Source organism: Xenopus laevis, chromosome 4S, assembly GCF_017654675.1.
Source record: "Xenopus laevis strain J_2021 chromosome 4S, Xenopus_laevis_v10.1, whole genome shotgun sequence".
Lineage (NCBI taxonomy): Eukaryota > Metazoa > Chordata > Amphibia > Anura > Pipidae > Xenopus > Xenopus laevis.
The window spans coordinates 20,525,837-20,546,433 of NC_054378.1; the positions used below are offsets into that span (position 1 = coordinate 20,525,837).

Here is a 20,597-nt window from a genome sequence, read left to right on the forward strand (position 1 = left end):
TGGCATGTATTTATAAAAATGATGAGTTATGGGCCTGGACATACTATGATTAAAGTATGGTTTATTTTTCCTTTATAGTAAGATTAGGAATGGTTTCCATTGTCTGGGACCCAATTTTTATTTTTTTATTGCTGTAGGCAATGGGTCCAGTTCTGCCCAACTGGACCCATACAGGACGTGCTGTAGGACTGTAGGCTCCATTGTTGGCTCCATCCACTCAGTATAAGTTGATGAAAGCTATGGATTGGCAGTGTCTATCGGGGTTTCTGTTATTTATACTTGCTGCGACAAACAGACTCCTGGATCCTGTAACATCTGCTGTATCTGATAATAAACCTTATGGCTCCTCTGGACCATATGAAGTTTAACAGGCGTCACTTAATTTCCATCTGACAATGGTTCTATTTCTTGTGTTCAGACTGAACTTGAGCGCGAGGGCCCGGCGTCACGTAATGGAATCAACTTTCCCACTGAGCCATTACGCAGCCCACTCGTTGGATAGCAATTACTTTGTAGTTACACAAGATTATCCTCAATTATATCCAATATATTCAGCAAAACACAAAGCTTCTCAGGTTAAACAGGCAGCTGGAGGTACTGAAAGTAACTGGGGGTTAAACAGGGCCACAAAGATAATGGAAGAAGAGGGGAAGTTCTCCATGTTGGTGATTTCTAAATTAGAGTGCTTGCTCCGTACAGATGTTTAGTTAGAATATCGATGTATAGAGTTATTACTAGGGGCGTAACTACAGAGGAAGCAGATGCTGTGGCTGCTGGGGGGCCCAGGAGGTCTAGGGGGCCCCATGAGGCCCTAATTAATTTACAATTTCAATAAATGTTGGTAAAACAGGTCAATCTCTAGACATTTTGTAGGCCTGAAAAATAATTTACTGTGGGGCCCAGTAATATCTATAATAATATCTAGTTACATTGCTGGTTATTACTGGAATACTGATGTGCAAATACCTGGTGTAAAACAATAATGGACAGCATTTGACATATTCTCCCAACTCTTCATAAGGGCTATAGTTCCAGGGGTACCCAGGGCACAAATAAGCACTCACCCCAAATCTCCCCGTAACTGGCCCTAAGGCTGTGCCCTTTCAGCTCAAACCTTCGCCATTCCATGGAAAATGAAAGAAATTGCACAATGATGGTAAAAGGCTTTTATTGTGACCGATTAAAAAGTAAATAACTCAAAATAATTTGGGCGTGAATGCTGTTCTAAAACTCCTTCTGTACTCCTTACAGTCATCACTTTTATTTTTTTTTCACCACTCTTTAGATTTTTTTTTTTTAAAAAATAACAAACCCGTGAAAATATTCCTCAATAAATGGATAAATAATGATGGGTTGCAGCACAGCACGTCACATCTCTGTTCCATCACCAGAGGTCTCCTAGTGAAGGACTGATGTCTCAGCCACAGGTGCACCAGGGAAGTCCTTCAAAGTTGTTCTATTGTGGTGGGAAAAAAGAAGAATTTGTCATTTCCAAACATGATCCATGAAGTCAAGTCCTTAAGCAAAGCAATACAGACCATGTGATAGTCACTTCTGTAAATTGTCCAATAAAGTTCACTTGGGATGAAGAAGCAGCTCATGAAGTGTTTCTTCTCAAGAGAGAGACAGGTTGGGCTGAGTTGTACAATGTTCCATAGCTTTGAAATATAATTACTATGCAATTAGACTGTACATACATACATATTTTCATAAATACATCAGACATGGGGGGCCTTAGTAGATGGCAGCGGATGAGATCGGACTTTTGGGTAGATTCTAGAATCCAAATTGAAAAAGAAAGAAAAATAATTCTTGACTACTCTGATGCCGTACAAAAATTGTGGTGGTGGGGTGGGGAGTTCAAGGTTTACAATAAAGTAATTAAAAATGTTTGCCAATGTAATGAGGATAAAAGTTTGTGGTTCACAACACTGAGAATGAGCAAAGGACTGGCGTTGGCAGGAGCTAGAAATGCATGGCAGACCCCCCGGTTGCTCAGTGGGAGCACTAAGCCTTGTATGTGTGGCGTCCAAACAAGGCCGGCAGACGTGATCATAGACGAAGGGCCACAAGAAACTCCCAAGCATCTTCCACTTGCTAAAGACTTTGGTAATTGTCTGTTGTAGAAGACAGAGCTGCAGACGGAGACTCTGTTATAGATGAAGGGGGGCTGTATTAGATTTTCTCTCCATTAGAGAGTCCACTGGGTTAGAACGTTAGTTATTATGAAGACAGTCCAAATCCACTGTGCAGCAAACACTTCCGTTCTGTGTGAAAGACAAATAAGAGAAAACATAGATACACTTTCTAGAAAAAATACAATAAAAGTGTAAAAGTGAGAGTGAAAAAGAGGAGCAATTTAGCCATGAAAGTCTTTCACCTAATCAGCAATAACAGCAGCAGATTAGCAAAAAGGATAGTGACCATGAACTGGGCTTCACTGGGACATTTCTTCTTATTTTATGGAACCAACAAATGTACTGACATTTTGGAGGTTGACAGCTTGGAAATTAGTCAAAATTTACTGTTTGACAAGCAGAAAAGATGTTGTAGGACCTCCAAGATTTGGCTAGACTTCTTTTGACTTATATATATTTATGCTTCTGTCTGGCATCTGGCTACACTCTGAACTTTGTGCAACATTCAAATTCTGGTGCCGCTCCCTAATTTGGGTATTTCGGGTCCCACAGACATATGATTTTGCTGGGGGGCATTTCTCAGCATCCCGTTGGGCCAATCCATCTCGTATATCATCAACGTATTAAGTTAACAATCATTTTTAGCAAAACCTATAATACTGTCTGCCTGAATATTCCCCAGATACTGAAAATTCTGTTGATTTTTCTACAGGTATAGTATTAATTTTTCCCAAGTGCATAACCTTAGCCTGCCATTAATACTACCTAAATATAATTATGTCACTTTCTGCACATTTCCCTTGGCCAAATAGAAAGCTGTCACTTTTGCCCACAAAGTGAGTTCTTAGTGGGGAAAATAATCCAGAAATTTAAATAATAAAGATCTGCATAGGATTATGTTCACATCTCCCTTCACTCACACCCCTATCCCATCATCAAGTGAATTGGACTCCAGCTCAGAAACTCTGGGAGGCTTTGACTGTCTGACAGGAACCTCCAAATATTAACGTCAGTCTGTAATGTCTGTAAGTGACTCCTGCACGCAAGAATAGAAGTAACGTTTGTCAGTTAATTCCGGCTGCAGATGTTTCTCTAAATGTTTCTCTATGGCACCAATGTTATCACGTTATCAGATTAAATAAACATGCAGTCATGGAGAAAACCGCACATCTGCCTCTTGCTGCTAACGGGGAAATACTATTTATATGATTTGTTTTATTTTATTATTTCCCATGTTTTTTACATTGCAGAAATCATGATTTTCATTTTATTTGTCTCCATCCCACCCATTGCACCAACTAAGTAATAAGTAAGTAATAACCTGTACCCAGGACACAAATAAGCACTCACCCCAAATCTCCCCCTAACTGACCCTTAGGCTGGGCCCCCTTAGCTCATAACAAGTTTACAGATATACAGAAACACTGGGGTAACAGTCACCCTGCTATAGTTCCAGGGGTACCCAGGGCACAAATAAGCACTCACCCCAAATCTCCCCCTAACTGGTCTTCAGACTGGGCCCCCTTAGCTCATAACAAGGTTACAGATATATAGAAACATTGGAGTAACAGTCAGCCAGCTGTAGCCGATAAGAAAATCACGGTGGGGGGTGCGGCTGCACGGCCCACCCACAGGCCCCCCAGCTTGTTACGTTACTGCCTAGTGGGTCTGGGTTGGGCACAGTTCTGCCCAACTGGACCCATACAGGACTCTACCACATTCTCAGAGGGGTTGGGGTTTACTTCCCCTTTAAAATTTCCAAATGCTTTGAACAACAGCCCATCAAAGCCCATATTAGTGCTGTGAACTCTGTGCATGCTCACTTTAGACAGACAGGCTGGATTTGTGCCAAGACCATAAAGGCCCGGGCATAGGGTGGCATAAATTAAGGGGTGGAATGCCATCCAGCCGCATGGGCAGTCTGCTTGATTATAGACACTTGGGCATGTGGACAATTCTGTAGGAGGGAAGGGGTTGCTGACCTCTGGCTGCCCTTAAAGGGGAGAAATCTGGCTCTGTAAACAACCGGCAGTCACATTCCTTGTGGTCTCTCATTAGCTGGGGTCTCCAGTCATGAAGCTGGGCTAATTGGTCTCTGATGTATCCCCCCAATAGAAGTGCCTTAAATAGTGATATCACCAAGTCACAGAAGCGAGCCTGCCCAGCTTGATAGGTAGGATTACTGCACAGCTGACTACATAATAATACTTTTTATTATGAATATGGGTTGACTACAGGATAGAAAGGATAATAATGATCTTCTGAGGCCATTACTGTAATTAATTCTCTTTATACTGTAACTTGTTGGTTTCTGCATTCTGCAATGCATAAAGGACACTTTGGCTGGGAAATCAAAACTTTATATTTGCTGGAAAGACGCTATCAAACATCTCGGTACCACTGGAAACAGTGACGTATGGAATACTGCCCGGATAAATCAGAACCGGTCTCTCGAGACATCACCGAAATCTGCAGCGGCCCAAGAGATCTGCTCGCTGCTACTTGGTACAGAAGATAAAAAATTCCCTGCCTCCGACTTCTTACAGCATTTTATATAACCGACTACTGAGCTCACCCCCAAACCGCTCCTCATTAAGGCAGAAATGCGAGGAATGGGAGAATTCGTAAAATGCAAACGAGATTTTGCTCGAGGATGAGTGTGAGATTTGCACATAGTAACCAACAATATCACGGAAATCTTAAACTAGAGCTCACGTGTTCCCTGTGCTGAGCATGATTAAAATAAAATATTAATAAGCGTTTCATTAGATTAAATTATGATTTGTTGCTTATTGGATAATGACCATCTCCTCCACAAAAAGGCTGTGTTTTAGGGTACATCCCTTTCCATGAAATGTGGGAAATAAGGAGACAGGGCAAGAGAAAGTGAAAATTGAGGAGCAGAACAGAAAGAAGCAAAAAAGAGGGGAGAATCCTGCAGAGATCACTGGGTTATTACCTTGCATTTACACGTGGTACACGGTGATCCAACCATCGTCCATACTGAACCCCCTAGTCGTGTAATTCCTTGCGGGTCCTGACAGGTTTTGCTGATGTCGTAGGGGTCGCTGTATGCTATACACGGGTCATCAACACAGTGAGGGCAGCACTCCCCTTCAGAGATGGTCGTGTAGTCACAGGTCAGAACTGGGCAGGCGAGGGGCCAACAATCAACTTCTCCCTCCTACAAAAATGAAAATCATATTAATATATTATGTACAGTAGGGGGTTTATTATCCCTTATAATACATGAGTGATACTCAGAGTTCCCTGTATAACTCAGCCTGCAGCCTTGATATGGTCACAGAACCCCTCAGTGACTTATAATATCCATATCATTTACAGAAGGGGGTACATTATTCCTTATAATACATGCGTGATACTCAGAGTTCCCTGTATAACTCAGCCTGCAGCCTTGTGCCTTTATATGGTCACAGAACCCCTCAGTGACTCCTAATATCCTTATCATTTATAGTAGGGGGTACATTATCCCTTATAATACATGAGTGTTACTCAGAGTTCCCTGTATAACTCAGCCTGCAGTCTTTTGTCTTTATATGGTCACAGAACCCCTCAGTGACTTCTATTATCCTTATCATTTACAGTAGGGGGTACATTGTCACTTAGAAACCAGGAGAGATACTATATAATTGTGTTGTTTAAACCTACCAGACATCGGCACTGCTGGCAGCTGTAAGTCCAGTTGTCTCCGCTATGATAAACCTTGTGGCCGGTCTGATCCAGACATTGGCTGGTGACTCGAGTGTCACACTCTGGGCAACAGAACAGATCGACGCTGGGATTTTGGCAGTCGCAGGCCGTCCTTCGGCAAAATATTTTCCCATCCTATGAAAATAAAATTTGACAGAAATGAAAGGATATCCCTGTGCACTGTCACAACACATTTGGCTCAGCAAACTTGCAGTAATATGGAGGAGGGCAGTGGGTTTCATTATTGGAGACAGACACTGGAGGGAACTCATTAAATGGAAAGTTGAAACCACAAGCTGTTATGAACTACTTCTTCTGCACTTCTTCCTCCTCATCCTCTTTCTCTTTACCCCTAGGAGGCACTAAAGAGAAATAGGACCATTGTGGACAGGTCCGGACTGAGAATTAAAATAGGCCCTGGCATTTCAGGTACACAGAGGCCCAATCAGCCCACATAGAGGCCCAAACAGCCCCCACCAGCCCACTAAATACTGACTTTCTATGGGACCTTATAGCAGCCCCTCTGGCATTTGCCAGATCCCACAGATTGCCAGTCCGGGCATGATTGTGGAACATTACAGTGTAGGAAGTGAAAAATACAAGTATTATAGGGTTGAGACTGGCCTAATTATTGCCCCTGGGTTATACACAGCTCACCTGCCCTTCCATTAGAAAGCCACAGGTATTAAGAGGCTTCGGTTTATTTACAGCTTGATACACAAGAGATTCCTGTGGCTTAAGGGAGACATAGAGTGAATTTCCTAGGGGCGTAAGGACGGCTCACCCACAACTTCAATATAGGATATTGAAAAAGAAATGTTCAAAGGAGACTTTTATGGGCCGATAAAAGCTGATGGTTTGACCCCTCCTGGGGGCCACAAATTGGGCAGAAATCTATCAAGTGGGTTAGAAAATCCCATCAGACTAGGGCCACAATGAAGCAGTGATGCAGTCCCCTCTCAGGTCTTTCTAGACCCCATTATGATTCTGAAGGCCCAGATCATCTGTATTTGGATAAAATAGTTGAGATATTACATTCTCTTAATGTCACATCACCGTATAATCATCTGTATTTGGTCCAGGGTGTTGGCAACAAAATTGGGTACAGAGTTTATTGACAGTGGCATAACTACAGTTTGCCGGGTTTCCCTGCAAAAACAATCTTTGTCCTTCCCACTGAATTTCCCAACCTGCCTCCAGTCTGCACTGTGCCCATCCAAACCTCTAAATGGCTTATTTAGGGCAAAAACTGTCACAGTCATTGAGCACAATGAGGCCAATAAGAGCAACAAGATGGTTCCAATCCCTGGAGGTTGGGACCCCCCACATGCTATTAAAGGTGCAACTGGCAGATGGGTAAAGAGCTCAGCTGCATTGCACCAAGGCCAGGTGCAAAGGTTATGTGCATTATGCACTGCAGTTTCCATGCTTCAGAGTGCTAGCTCTTGCATCGAACCTTATAACTGTAACACAGCCTATAGACTATAGAACTGCCTCATCACTTCAGCAGAGATATTATAAGAGAACCGTCTTCCCACTGAGCCATTACATTAGTTAGAAAAGACATTGTTCTTCCTTAACAAATGGAAGATATTCCTTTCCAAGTCAAACTCTCTCATTGCTCCTAAAAAAAAGGGAGAGCGAGGGACTAAAAGGGAGCGAGTGCTGCAGGGCAAGTGCGGAGCAATTTCACATTTCATCAGTTATGTGATTGAAACGTGTAAGAAGTTTCCTCTCTTAGAGTCCTGTCTGGGTGAAGCCGCACTTCACACTGTCTCCGTGAGAACAGCAGGAGAAAATAATTATCAATGAAATCGCCCCATTTAGGTGGCCTTATGAATTTAAAAGGAGCACTTCATTAAAGCCTCCGAGACAGCTGTCAGCGAGTTGTGCAACATCCAATGTCAACTGTTCACCTTCATCCTTTCCTCTTCCTCCACCCGTACCACTATTTTTAGGGTACATCAGAGACGGCATATGCCTCTGTCTATTTGCTGCAGCCAATGCCACTTGGCCTCAAAATGTCCTTGGTTAAATATAAATGGCAAGTAATTACATTGTATCATTATTGTTACAAATCATTAGTTTTCACCATAATTAACAGTATAGTATAAAGAGAAAGCTTCCTTGTGCCCAGAACATTCCTCTGTCAGGAGGACAGTACAGTATGAGGGTATAGCTTATTGTTTGCTTAGAACATTCCTTCACTGTATATTTGTATTTATACATATGGGAGGAGGGAGGTGCCATACTGATTTCGTAGACAGTACAGTATGAGGCTATAGCTTATTGTGTGCCCAGAACACTCCTTCTCTGTATATTTATATTTATACATATGGGTAGGAGGTGCCATACTGATTTCCTTAGACAGTACAGTATGAGGGTATAGCTAACTGTATGCCCAGAACATTCCTTCTCTGTATATTTCTATTTATACATATGGGAGGAGGTGCCATATTGATTCCCTTAAACAGTACAGTATGAGGGTATAGCTTATTATGTGCCCAGAACATTCCTTCTCTGTATATTTGTATTTATACATATGGGAGGAGGGAGGTGCCATATTGATTCCCTTAGACAGTACAGTATGAGGGTATAGCTTATTGTGTGCCCAGAACATTCCTTCTGCATCCATTGTTGTTTGGCAGATCCAGGTTGGGAAGGGTTATCCTAATAGGACCCCTGCAGGAGTCTACTTTAATCCCGCCTATGCTGATGCTGCAATAAGATCATTGAGCTGAATCCTTTTGCATTGGTGCAAGACATTTTAGGAAGAAGAACCCACCAGGATATTCCCTGGTTTCCTGGCAGGCCAGTCAGAACATGTGCCCATGATATGCCATGAACCATATATAACCAGAGAAGCCAGTTGGGGATAGACAAAGGGCATGAGGTAAGACCATCAAATGTCCATTCTATAAAACTGCAATTTTACAGTTAGTAGTCGCTACTTTCATGTGGATAAGTCTTGTTGATCGGTCGTTGGCTTATCTACCGCTAATACGACTGCTGCTCTCAGTAAACTTAGTTGTAGTTACGATGTATCATTTTATTCTGCAGGTAAATAATCCCTAGCGCTACAGCGGCACTTTGACGGTGACTCGGAAAGTGCTGATAAACCGCGAGATGCACGGAAAAGAATTCATTAAAATGCAATTATCTTGCATTGTCCTTAGAGCCCAGAGACTGAATGATCCATCATGTTTCCAATTATTTCTGGCTATTGTGGGGGGGGGAAAGCCCTTTTTTTTTGTCTTGCCCGTAAGCGGCTGAAAGGAGAGGGGCACATATGGGCCGCGGACTTATAAAGCCAAATCACTACAGGAGCAGCAAATAGTCACAAACAATGAATCCTGGGGGTGATTAGAAATGGCCCTGTCATTGATTTCTGGCCAAACAATGAATCATTATTAATGACTTTGCTATTTTTTTTTTAAACATCATCGGTTTATTTCAACTGGGCTTTGCCTGCTCTGCACAATCCAACTCCCTCAATAAATCATACAAGTACGTGTGATTAAATGGTGGTATTTGTGGATAGTGGGGTAACCAACACAACTAATGACCAGCCTTACACTACTCCACTGGCACTAGTATTTGTGGATAGTGGGGTAACCAACAAAACTAATGACCAGCCTTACACTACTCCACTGGCACTGGGGGGGGGGGTCTTAAATTCCAAGTTTTCTCCTTTATAACGTCCAACAATGGTTTATTCCAACGAGAAATCTGCTGCTTCTCCATGCGGATTGTGCTTTCTGCTGTTTAAAGTTGTCACAGGGTGGGAATTCCTTTGCTGCATTAAATTGGATATTACACTTAACAGTGAGAGAGACAGCTCACATCTTGCATGGAGCAAAAAGCACTGCATGGAGGAGTGCTGAGCTCAAAAGCTTACAACTGTCTACCCTAGAGCTCTTAGCTCTATAGCATGGAGATCAGGGATCACTGCTCCTGGGATTGGGTAGGGCAAGGCCAAGGCAGGGCCAGGCCGGCCGGATGCCCAAGGCAACCCGGCCAGCCACCCCACCACGTGCGCCTGACTGAGACGAAGGGGAGAACGAAGAAGGGGAGGGACAGAGGAGAGAGCGACGGAGGGGAGCGAGGGGTGAGTGACGGAGCAGAAGGAGGGAGGGGTGAGCGACGAAGGGGAGGATTGGGTGAGCGACGGAGAAGAGGGAGGGGAGAGTGAAAGAGGGGAGGGTGACAGGAGGGAGGGGAGTAAGACTCAGGGGTGCGAACACAGACTAGGGGTAGGCAGAGGACAATTTTAAAAGTAGCTGACCAGCGCCCCCCCCCCCCTATTATTGCACCCTAGGCAGCTGCCTCTTCTGCCTACCCCTAGTTCCAGCCCTGGGTCAGGCAGTGGGTTGGGAAGGAGGTGGATGTAGGTAGGGCTGCAGGTAAGAAGGTACATATGGTTGGGCTTCAGTATTACCCCCTCGGGTCTCTAGGAAATCTTCAGTATTACCCCCTCGGGTCTCTAGGAAATCCCATTAAATCTAGGTTCAAATTGGGTGATTGTGTAGGTGCAACACATTAATGAGAACCTGGAAGTACCACCTCTAGGGCTTCCTTGTGTCTATGCACCCTGTTCTTTGCCCCTTCAGTGGTGCAGTGTATCAAAGCAGGCTCGATATTGCATTGGCACCAAGCACAAGCATGGCATTATGTAATACTAGATAGTGACCGCTAGGAATGTTGGAAAAAAAGGACTTGCCCTCCAACATTTGGATGCCGCCACATGGTGGTCGGGGATGTTGAGATTGAGTTGGCAGGACAGAAAGACCACAATCTGGCAGCGTAGATTTTGGAAAGAAACAATGGCAGCATCAAGAGTCAATGTCAGGGGATGACTCTATAGGGGAAGGGCAAGCAACGGTTATACAGCGGGTACATTTATTTAACTGTGAATTTGAATTAAGTTCTCCAAAATAGTAACTTGCACTATAATAGATAATGTACCCCCTACTGTAATTCATAAGGATATCATAAGTCTCCTTTTCGGGGCTCCCGGCCCTGTATAACTTTACCTTGCGCATGAAATTCCTCAATGCGCCCTAACATCAACCCCATAGAAAGTGCTGCAGAGCTGACAGTTAATCCTTTTACTATTTCAGACAACAAATCTGCATATTCTGGCCATTTTTAACCATTTTTTTAACCTAAACTTAGCAAAGTAGGTCACTTTATCTAGGGTTGAAATAACCCCCCCCCCCAATGCAGCAAGGTGAACGCACGATCTGTTGCAGAACTCTACAGGGCCCCCTGTAGAGTTCTGCAACAGATCGTGCGTTCACCTTGCTGCATTGGAAATCCCACGGCTCTGCGATGCACTGAACATGTGCAATCATTAGCTACGCCCCCCTGATGGAAATGCAGATGAATTATTGAAAAATTTATTGCAAACTTTTTTTTCCCGAGCTGATGAATCAACTGATTTTTTTCCCCAATTAATTTCCCAATATATTATTTTAGCAATTTGCTTCCCTTCATCGCGAATGATCCACAATTCTATAATGCTGTGCATGGTAAATAAATGTTTGTGCCGCTCGCCATTCATTCATTATTCCCCCCAGCCCGTCCCATGGCCCACTTTGTATTTTACCTTTTCCAACCACTTTAGCAATAAATATGACTAAAGCCATAACAATGTTACTCCAATTGATTTTTCAGATGTGTGCAATATATACAGGGGTGAATCTATCCAATCAATGCTCAGATCAAGGTATTTGAAAGTTGTCTGACCAACCAGATAACTGTCTCCACCAAGAGATGGTCACCATCAGAAATCATGGTGTCCCATACTGTTTAGTTACCCCTGGGGGGAGGGTCCTGCTAACCTGGGGTCCCAATAAAGGGTAAGGGCCCTGCCAACCTAGAAGAAAGTCCCATTCAAGGAGAAGGACCTTGCAAAGTACTGTAATAAGGGTGGTGGACCATGTCAAGCTAGTAGAAAGGGGTCCCAATTAAGGAGGATGGCTCTGCTAAATAATTAGTAAGGGTGATGGACCTTGTCAAGCTAGTAGAAGGGGGTTCAAATAAAGAAGGAGGGCCCTTCTAACTAAGTAGTATGGGTGGTGGCCTCTGCCAACCTGGGGTCCCAATAAAGGGGAGGGGCCCAGCAAAGTAGTGGGTGGGTGGTCCTGCCAACATAGAAGAATGAGGCCCCATTCAAGGAGGAGGATCCTGCAAAGTAAAAAGGGTGGTGAACCCTTGCAACCTAGTAGAAAAGGGTCCGAATCAAGAATAGCGGCACTTCTAACTAAGTAGTATAGGTGGTAGGCCTTGTCAAGGTCCAAATTAAGTAGTAGGGCCCTGCTTACTAAGTGGTATGGGTGGTGGGCAACTTGCTTCTACATCTACACCCCAATTCACCTCTGTCACACCCCATTACACCCAAAACATGCCATAGATCTTCCCAACCCCAATCCTACCCTCATGAAAGCCCTTTTACAGCCGACCAGTTACGTTACTGGAGATGTGACTACACCCGTCCTCCACCCATGGGATCTGCCAGGGATGCCCCGGGCAATCTTTTAGGTAAAAAAGGAATAAACACGGGCATTATAATGCTTAACAGGGGCCCCATTTATTAGTGCACCAACCACCTTGGCCTCCAAGTGGTGAGCCCTGCCAACGAAATGTAAGAGATTCCCAATAACAAAAATGGCTAAATTTCACATACCATTATAACCCAATTCCCCACTGCCATGCCCAAAACATGAAAACCCTTCTGCCTTAGGTTCCAGCATATATTGGCTTGTCTCCTCTCCCATGTGGACCATTAATGTAATTAGCACTATACAAATACACATCTGAAAGAATAAGCAGCCCATAAGAAGTCTAGCCTCAAAACTATGCAAGGGAAGCACAATACATCTACATTTACACACCCTGGCATAGACGTACCACTGCACACTGGCACCAGCATGGAGACTTATTGAAATCATTTTTATAATAAAAGGAATTAGAGACTAACTTTACCAGGAGAGATGTGCAGGTTGAGTGTAAAACCATCCACACCATGTAATTAAAAGACTCGCATTATCCGCTACGAGCCCATTCAAAAGAAATGCATCGCTCAAAAAAAAAAAAAAAGAATAAAAACTCTGGAAAGATGAAGAATTTATTTTGAGCTTTAACTTTTCCTTGAGAAGCCGCGCAAGTGTATTTAATAGCCTTTAATGTCTGGCATTGGAGGCATTTTTACAATTATTGTGAGCGTCGGGGGAGCGGCAGGAAAATATCACTCCTATTATCTCTAAGTGGATTAAACTCTTAGAGATACGCACAAGAGGAATAGGAATGAGCTTTAGGGACAATGTTCTCTTTTTGTACATTCACTTGATTTCCTTTAACGTGTTTAGAAATATACTGGACAATGTGATGTTGCACAGTAGTGCTAAGTAGGTCGGGCGGGTTTGGTCTGGTGTAACTGTCCTCTAGAGGGTTGGGGCAGGTAAAATTCAGGATAGTTGATATCTTTCAAGGTATCCTCAACTATGGACCCATACAGATTCTAATCATTGCTGCTACTTTCCCTAATAAGCAACAACCTACCTTGCACGAACATACTGAGCACCGATCCTCTTTTAGAGTCCACACCTGCCCATTGCGCTTAAGTCCTTCTTCATGGGGGCAGTCCCCTGTGCACGAGGGTCCCGAAGGGCAAAGACAGTCAAAACCGCCCTCTAGATTGACGCAAGCCGAGTCGTTCCAGCAAGTGTGTGTTCTTAAGGCGCATTCATCAATGTCTATAAAGGAAGATAAAACGTGGACATGTATTATTATGTATTATAAGGGATACCTACTGTAAATGATAAGGATATTTGAAGTCACTGAGGGGTTCTGTGACCATATAAAGGCACAAGGCTGCAGGCTGGGTTATTATACAGGGAACTCTGAGTATCACTCATCTATTATAATAGATCATGTACGCAATACTGTAAATGATAAGGATATTAGAAGTCACTGAGGGGTTCTGTGACCATATAAAGGCACAAGGCTGCAGGCTGAGTTATACAGGGAACTCTGAGTATCACTCATGTATTATAAGGGATAATGTACCCCTACTGTAAATGATAAGGATATTAAAAGTCACTGAGGGGTTCTGTGACCATATAAAGGCACAAAGCTGCAGGCTGAGTTATACAGGGAACTCTTTCAAAGACTCCTAGAATTTCAATCATGAATATTAATAAGGATGCCCTACATGAACATAAAAGAAAGAAGTTACTGTAACCTTTTTTAAGATTAAAGGAAATCATTTTTTTTATCCCCTAACACTCAGTATGCAATTTTTATAGTGATAACAGGCAATTTATTATTTCATGTTTCCACCTTTCACTGTTTTAGTTACAGGAACCTGATTTTGTTGGACTAAGGGTTGAATTTCTTATAAAATGTGATATAAGGCTTCCCAGTGACTGCTCCCTGCAATGGAGCAAATACCCCCTGACACACTCAGATGACGACACAGATACTTGCCAAAATCAACCCTGAATTAAATCTGAGCACCATCTGCTATCGGGTCTAGATAGCTAGAATCTCAGCTGCCATAAAGCAGGACAGGACTGCTGCTTTCAATGGGGATCAGATAATGTCTGTGCCAGAATGTTGCATTATCTTCAATAGATTTTGTTTCAATCCCCCATAGAAAAGCAAGTTAGCTCATAAATTCAGCACAATCCACTCCACACAAGGAAGAAGTGACCAATGGCTGCACTGTAGCAGAACTGATGCACATTTAGCTTATGCCACAATGATCCAAAAAAAACAGATTGTGTGTTATCTGGGCCAGTACTGCAGTTCTATTCCTCTGAGCCTCAACAACAGACTGGCAGGAGAATACATGGAATCACAAGATCAGAGGAACATCTGCGGCCGACCCTAATGTCACAATTAACAGGTTGATGTTTACAGAATAATTTTAGTTGTGTGAAAGAGTCTGAGCGCCATAATGTGCGAAACAGGAATGTTACAGTTTTCTTGCCCCAGGTTTAATCCCAGGAGCCAAACACATGTACAATTTAGAATCAAATCAGAACAAGGCCTTTACAGGAGCAACAATTATATTTACTTAAAGGAATTGTTCAGTATAAAAATAAAAACGGGGTAAATAGATAGGCTGTACAAAATAAAAAATATTAGTAATATAGTTAGATAGCCAAAAATGTATAAAGGCTGGAGTGACTGGAAGTGAACACTACTTCCTGCTTTTCAGCTCTGTAGGTTTCCGCTGATTGGTAACCAATCAGAGACTTGAGGGGGGCACATGTTGCTTTTGAATCTTAGCTGAGGATCAATTGCAAACTCACTGAACAGTTATGTCCCACATGGCCCCCCTTAAAGACTGAAAAACAGGAAGTAGTATCCTGTTCTATTATGTTAGACATCCAGCCATTATGAATTACATTTTTGGCTAACTATATTAGAAACATTGGATTTGTACCAATGGAAACTAAGAGATTCAGGGCTTTATTTAGATTATTCTTCAAAAGAGATTCTAACTGTGGTTACTCATCATACCTTGCCAAAGATGGCAACAGTCTGACAATCTAGGGATATAAGGACAAGATGGAGGCAGGTGTACAAGATGAAGATCAGACAAAATTACAACAGTAGGACAAGATAGAGACAGACAGTTGGGCAAGATATGGGCATCAGGAAAAGGACACTATAGGACAAGATATGGAGAGTAGGGCAATATCGGGACATAAAGACAAGATGGAGACAGTGGGGCAAGACTGATATGATGGACAACATGGCAACAGTAGGACCATATGTTGACAGCTGGACAAACAGTAGGACAAGAAGAAGACAGTTGGGCAAGATGGAGACAGTAGGAAAAGAAGGAAACAGACAAGAAGGAGACAATTGGGCAATATGGAGACAGCAGAACAAAATGGATACAGTAGGTCAAACAGTAGCTCAAGAAGGAGACAGTAAGTCAAGATAGTGGCAGTATGACAAGAAGGAGACAGATGGACAAGAAGACGACAGTAGGACAAGTTGGAGACAGTAGGAGAAGAAGGAGACAGTTGGACAAGAAGTAGACAGTTGGGCAAGATGGAGACAGTAGGACAAACAGTAGGATAAGAAGGAAACAGTTAGACAAGAAGGAGACAGTAGAACAGAATGGAGGCAGTACGACAAGAAGGAGACAGTAGGACACAATGAAGACAGTAGGACATGAAGGAGACAGTTGGACAAGAAGGAGACAGTTGGACAAGAAGGAGACAGTTGGGCAAGATGGAGACAGTAGGACAAGGAAACTGTTAGACAAGAAGGAGACAATTGGGCAAGATGGAGATATTAGAACAACATGGTTACAGTAGGGCAAACAGTAGCTCAAGAAGGAGACAATTGGACAAGAAGGAGACAGTAGGATAGGATGGAGGCAGTACGACAAGAAGGAGACAGTTGGACAAGAAGGAGACAGTAGGACACAATGGCGACAGTAGGACAAGAAGGAGACAGTTGGACAAGAAGGAGACAGTTGGGCAAGATGGAGACAGTAGGACAAGCAGTAGGACAAGAAGGAAACTGTTAGACAAGAAGGAGACAATTGGGCAAGATGGAGACAGTAGAACAACATGGATACAGTAGGACAAACAGTAGCTCAAGAAGGAGACAATTGGACAAGAAGGAGACTATAGGACAGGATGGAGGCAGTATGACAAGAAGGAGACAGTTGGACACAATGGCGACAGTAGGACAAGAAGGAGACAGTTGGACAAGAAGGAGACAGCTGGACAAGATGGAGACAGTATGACAAACAGTAGGACAAGAAGGAGACAATTGGGCAAGATGGAGACAGTAGAACAACATGGATACAGTAGAACAACATGGATACAGTGGGACAAACAGTAGCACAAGAAGGAGACAGTTGGACAAGAAGGAGACAGTAGGGCAAGAAGGAGATAGTAGGACAAATAGTAGGACAAGGAGACAGTAGGAAAAGATGGAGACAGTAGGACAAAGAGTAGGACAGAGGGTGGTTGTTAATGGTACATTCTCTGCTTGGAGTAAGGTTCTTAGTGGGGTCCCTCAGGGCTCGGTATTGGGTTTACTTTTATTTAACTTGTTTATTAATGACTTAGGAGAGGGGATTGTAAGTGACGTATCAGTGTTTGCAGATGAAACAAAACTATCCAGCCCAATAAATTCCATCTAAGATGTGGCATCCTTGCAACAGGATCTTGACAAACTGGCAATCTGGCCAGCTAAGTGGCAAATGAGATGTTGATAAATGTAAAGTCATGCACCTGGGATGTAAAAATATCCAAGCCACTTATACCCTTAATGGGACTGCATTAAGCAAATCCATTATGGAAAAGGACCTTTGAGTCGTTGTAGATGATAAACTTGACTGCAGCAAGCAATGCCAGTCAGCAGCATCAAGGGCAAATAACGTCTTGAGCTGTATTAAAAGGGGTATTGATTAACGGGAGGATGGGGTCATTCTTCCACTTTATAGAGCACTGGTAAGGCCCCATCTAGAATATGCCATACAGTTTTGGTCCCCTTCACTCACAAACAGGACATTATTGAATTAGAGAGGGGGGTACAGAGAAGGGCAACTAAGCTGGTAAAAGGTATGGGAAATCTTAGCTATGAGGAAAAACTGGGCAAATTGGGGATGTTCAAGCTGGAGAAGAGGCGCTTAAGGGGTGATATGATAACTATGTATAAATATATAAAGGGATTATATAATAATCTCTCTAATGCTTTATTTACCTATAGGTCTTTCCAGCTGACACAAGGTTACCCATTCTAATTAGAAGAAAAGAGGTTCCGCCTAAATATTCGGAAGGGGTTTTTTATAGTGAGAGCTGTGAAGATGTGGAATTATCTCCCTGAACCATTTGTACATAGCTTTAATAAGGGGTTGGATGGCTTTTTAGCAAGTGAAGGAATACAGGGTTATGGAAGATAGCTCATAGTACAAGTTGATCCAGGGACTAGTCCGATTGCCATTTTGGAGTCAGGAAGGAATTTTTCCCCTCTAAGGCAAATTGGAGAGGCTACAGATGGGTTGTTTTTTTTTGCCTTCCTCTTGATTAACTGGCAGATAGGCAGGTTAAAAAAGTAAAAAGGTTGAACATGATGGACGTGTGTCTTTTTTCAACCTTACTTACTATGTTACTATGAGACAGTAGGACAAGATGGAGGCTAGTACGACAAGATGGAGGCAGTACGACAAGAAGGAGACAGTTGGACAAGAAGGAGACAGCAAGGCATAGAGACAGTAGGAAGGAAACGGTTGGACAAGAGGGAGACAGTTGGGAAAGATGAAGACAGAAGGACAAGATGGAGACAGTAGGACAAGAAGGAGACAGTTGGAAAACAAGGAGAGAATTGGGCAAGATGGAGACAGTAAGACAAGATGGAGACAGTTAGGCAAGACATAGATAGTAGAAAAAGATGGAAATATTTGAACAAAGCAGGACAGTAGGACAAAATGGTAACAGTAGCACAATATGGATATAGATGGACAAGATATCTGCAATAGGAGAATATATCTATGAAAGATTTAAATGTATCCGGGTCATGATATACAGTGCAGTAGCATCTTATAGAATACAGTCAAAGGCAACTGGACATTTAGAGTTTTTCTTGAAAATATTTCACCCCTCATCCAGTGGCTTCTTCAGTTGAAGTGAATAAAGAGTAGGACAAGAAGAAGGCAGGAGGGCAAGAAAGCCTGACACTGTCTCATGTAATCCCTGGAGCTGGTGACCCTATTGTGATTGTGAACACTGATGACAATATAGCCATGTATTCTTCTAGGATCCTAATGGTTGTACCTGTAGTCGGTATATTGGATATTGGATTTTGAGGACAAAATCCAAAATCCTTCACCAAAACAGGTTTCTCATTTTTTTCCCAGAATTTAAAATGTTACACAAATTTGTTCTTGGCTTGAAATAACATGATACCAAGGATTTGGATACAGTTTGAGCAAACATGATTTAGTCATTAATGAGTTTCAGGGTTTTTTTTTCAAATATCAAAAATGTTTGAATATACTCAATCTCGTTTTTGTCTGTTTGCTAGCATAATTACTAAAAACTACAATCAGAAAAAAAAGAAGATTTAAAAAAAATACCCCGCATTGATGTCAGAATCCTACCAAGTTTTTTTTTTCCAAGTTATTTACATTTTTTAAATGAAAGTTTGCAATTCCTTCATTAAAGATTTTTGGCTGCAAATTTCTCACATTTTGGCAAAAAAGTGAAATTCAATAAATCAGCTGCTAAGGGTTCAATATATTACGATACAAGCTGAAACTTTCTCCAAGAAATCCAGGAAATTTTGCTGTTATCGATTGTTATATTAATCTTGAATTTATTTTTGCAATTGAATTGCTTTACAAAAGTTCTCAACCAGAACCGATAAAACTGTCCCCAGTATTGGGCACTCTCATTTATAAGGTTTACTGTGAAAATGGAGAACACTGAAGAAAAATGTTACTTTCTTCCATAAGTGTGGTAAAGAAAATTTTATGCGGCCCTAAAAGATTTGTGTTTATTTAGAAGATGGAACTATCCCAGCATCCTCTATTCCCTGTCCGCTCCTTCTTTCCAGCAAATCATGTTGTATTGTGGCACCTGTAACATTAATGTCCTTATTTCTTAGGCAAAGAGAAAACAATATCAATATAAAGACTCCATAAATGTATCTTCTACAGGTATCAGTGTTATTGTAAACGACGTCAACGCAATAAAATCTGCCTCGACACTTGCGCTGATTCATAAAGTGTCTTGTAATGTCTCATCAGTCAATTTTAGTATCTCCAGCTCATAATAACATGGTACGTCTCTGGAATCCGAAGCTTCTTTTCTTTTCCAGAAAGTAGAGCAGCCGTAATGCTCCCAACATTTCCACTGTCTCTGTCCCTATATATTAGGTACCTATCTAGTGCTACCAATCCCTATTTATGTAGGGAAATGAGAACAGAGCAGGCAGTAACCCTTCCACCACTTTCCTCTTGTCTCTATCTATAAGGTACCTAAATCCCTATTTCTAAAGGGAAAAGAGAATAGAGCAGGCAGTAACCCGTCCAGCACTTTCCTCTTGTCTCTGTCCCTATATATTAGGTACCTATCTAGTGGAGGTAATTGTAGGGCTCCCTAGCATCCAGGGTGGGCTCATTAAACAATCTCCAGCTAAAAAAACAGACATGTTTGGGTAACTATGTGGGGAATTCTATTCCTTGCTGTCAGAAGAGTTGAGGCTAATGAGCTCTCACTTGTGACATCCATATACAGGAATGTCACTTGTGATGTCACCAGAAAGGTCATGACAGCTGACCGAATTGTTCAAATAGGTTGACTCCTGTCGCTCCTGTTATTGTCACAGAATCATAAGTTTCATTAAGGCATATGGTTTTGTCACTGTTTGCAGACACAGCTCTTCTCCAGAAAATAAACACAATGAAATTGCCTCTGATTACTTCTCCTTGCAGAATAGCCATGACTGCAGCACCCATGCGCAACTGTCACCCTGGCTGCAGCACAATAGCTTAAGATGTCAGGGTGCCAACAAGGAATAAATCATTGATACCCAAGAGCATAAATATAGAGATAAACTGCACTTTAGAACTCCTGCCTCCTCCCTGTTTCCATTCACTCCCAGCCAAGAGATGGGTCATCTCCAGACCGATATATAACCTGTACTTCTGTAAAAGTCAGAATTCTCAAGCCTATAATAATATTATAAGGGTAAGCGATCTTGACTACT

At 42.4% G+C, this 20,597-nt stretch overlaps 1 protein-coding gene across 5 annotated transcripts in view; it reads right to left on the bottom strand.

Annotated features, from left to right (window-relative positions):
- Positions 1 to 1,151: 1,151 nt before the first annotated feature.
- Positions 1,152 to 20,597, bottom strand: part of nell1.S (neural EGFL like 1 S homeolog) — a 328,272-nt gene continuing 308,826 nt past the window's right edge. For all 5 annotated transcript variants that reach the window (XM_041591299.1, XM_018260318.2, XM_041591298.1 and 2 more), the window contains 4 exon segments: positions 13,413 to 13,606; positions 5,808 to 5,984; positions 5,098 to 5,322; positions 1,152 to 2,267 (listed from right to left, as the gene is read on the bottom strand). In XM_041591299.1, coding sequence (XP_041447233.1) covers positions 2,217 to 2,267; positions 5,098 to 5,322; positions 5,808 to 5,984; positions 13,413 to 13,606 — 647 coding nt within the window. In that variant the 3' untranslated portion in view covers positions 1,152 to 2,216.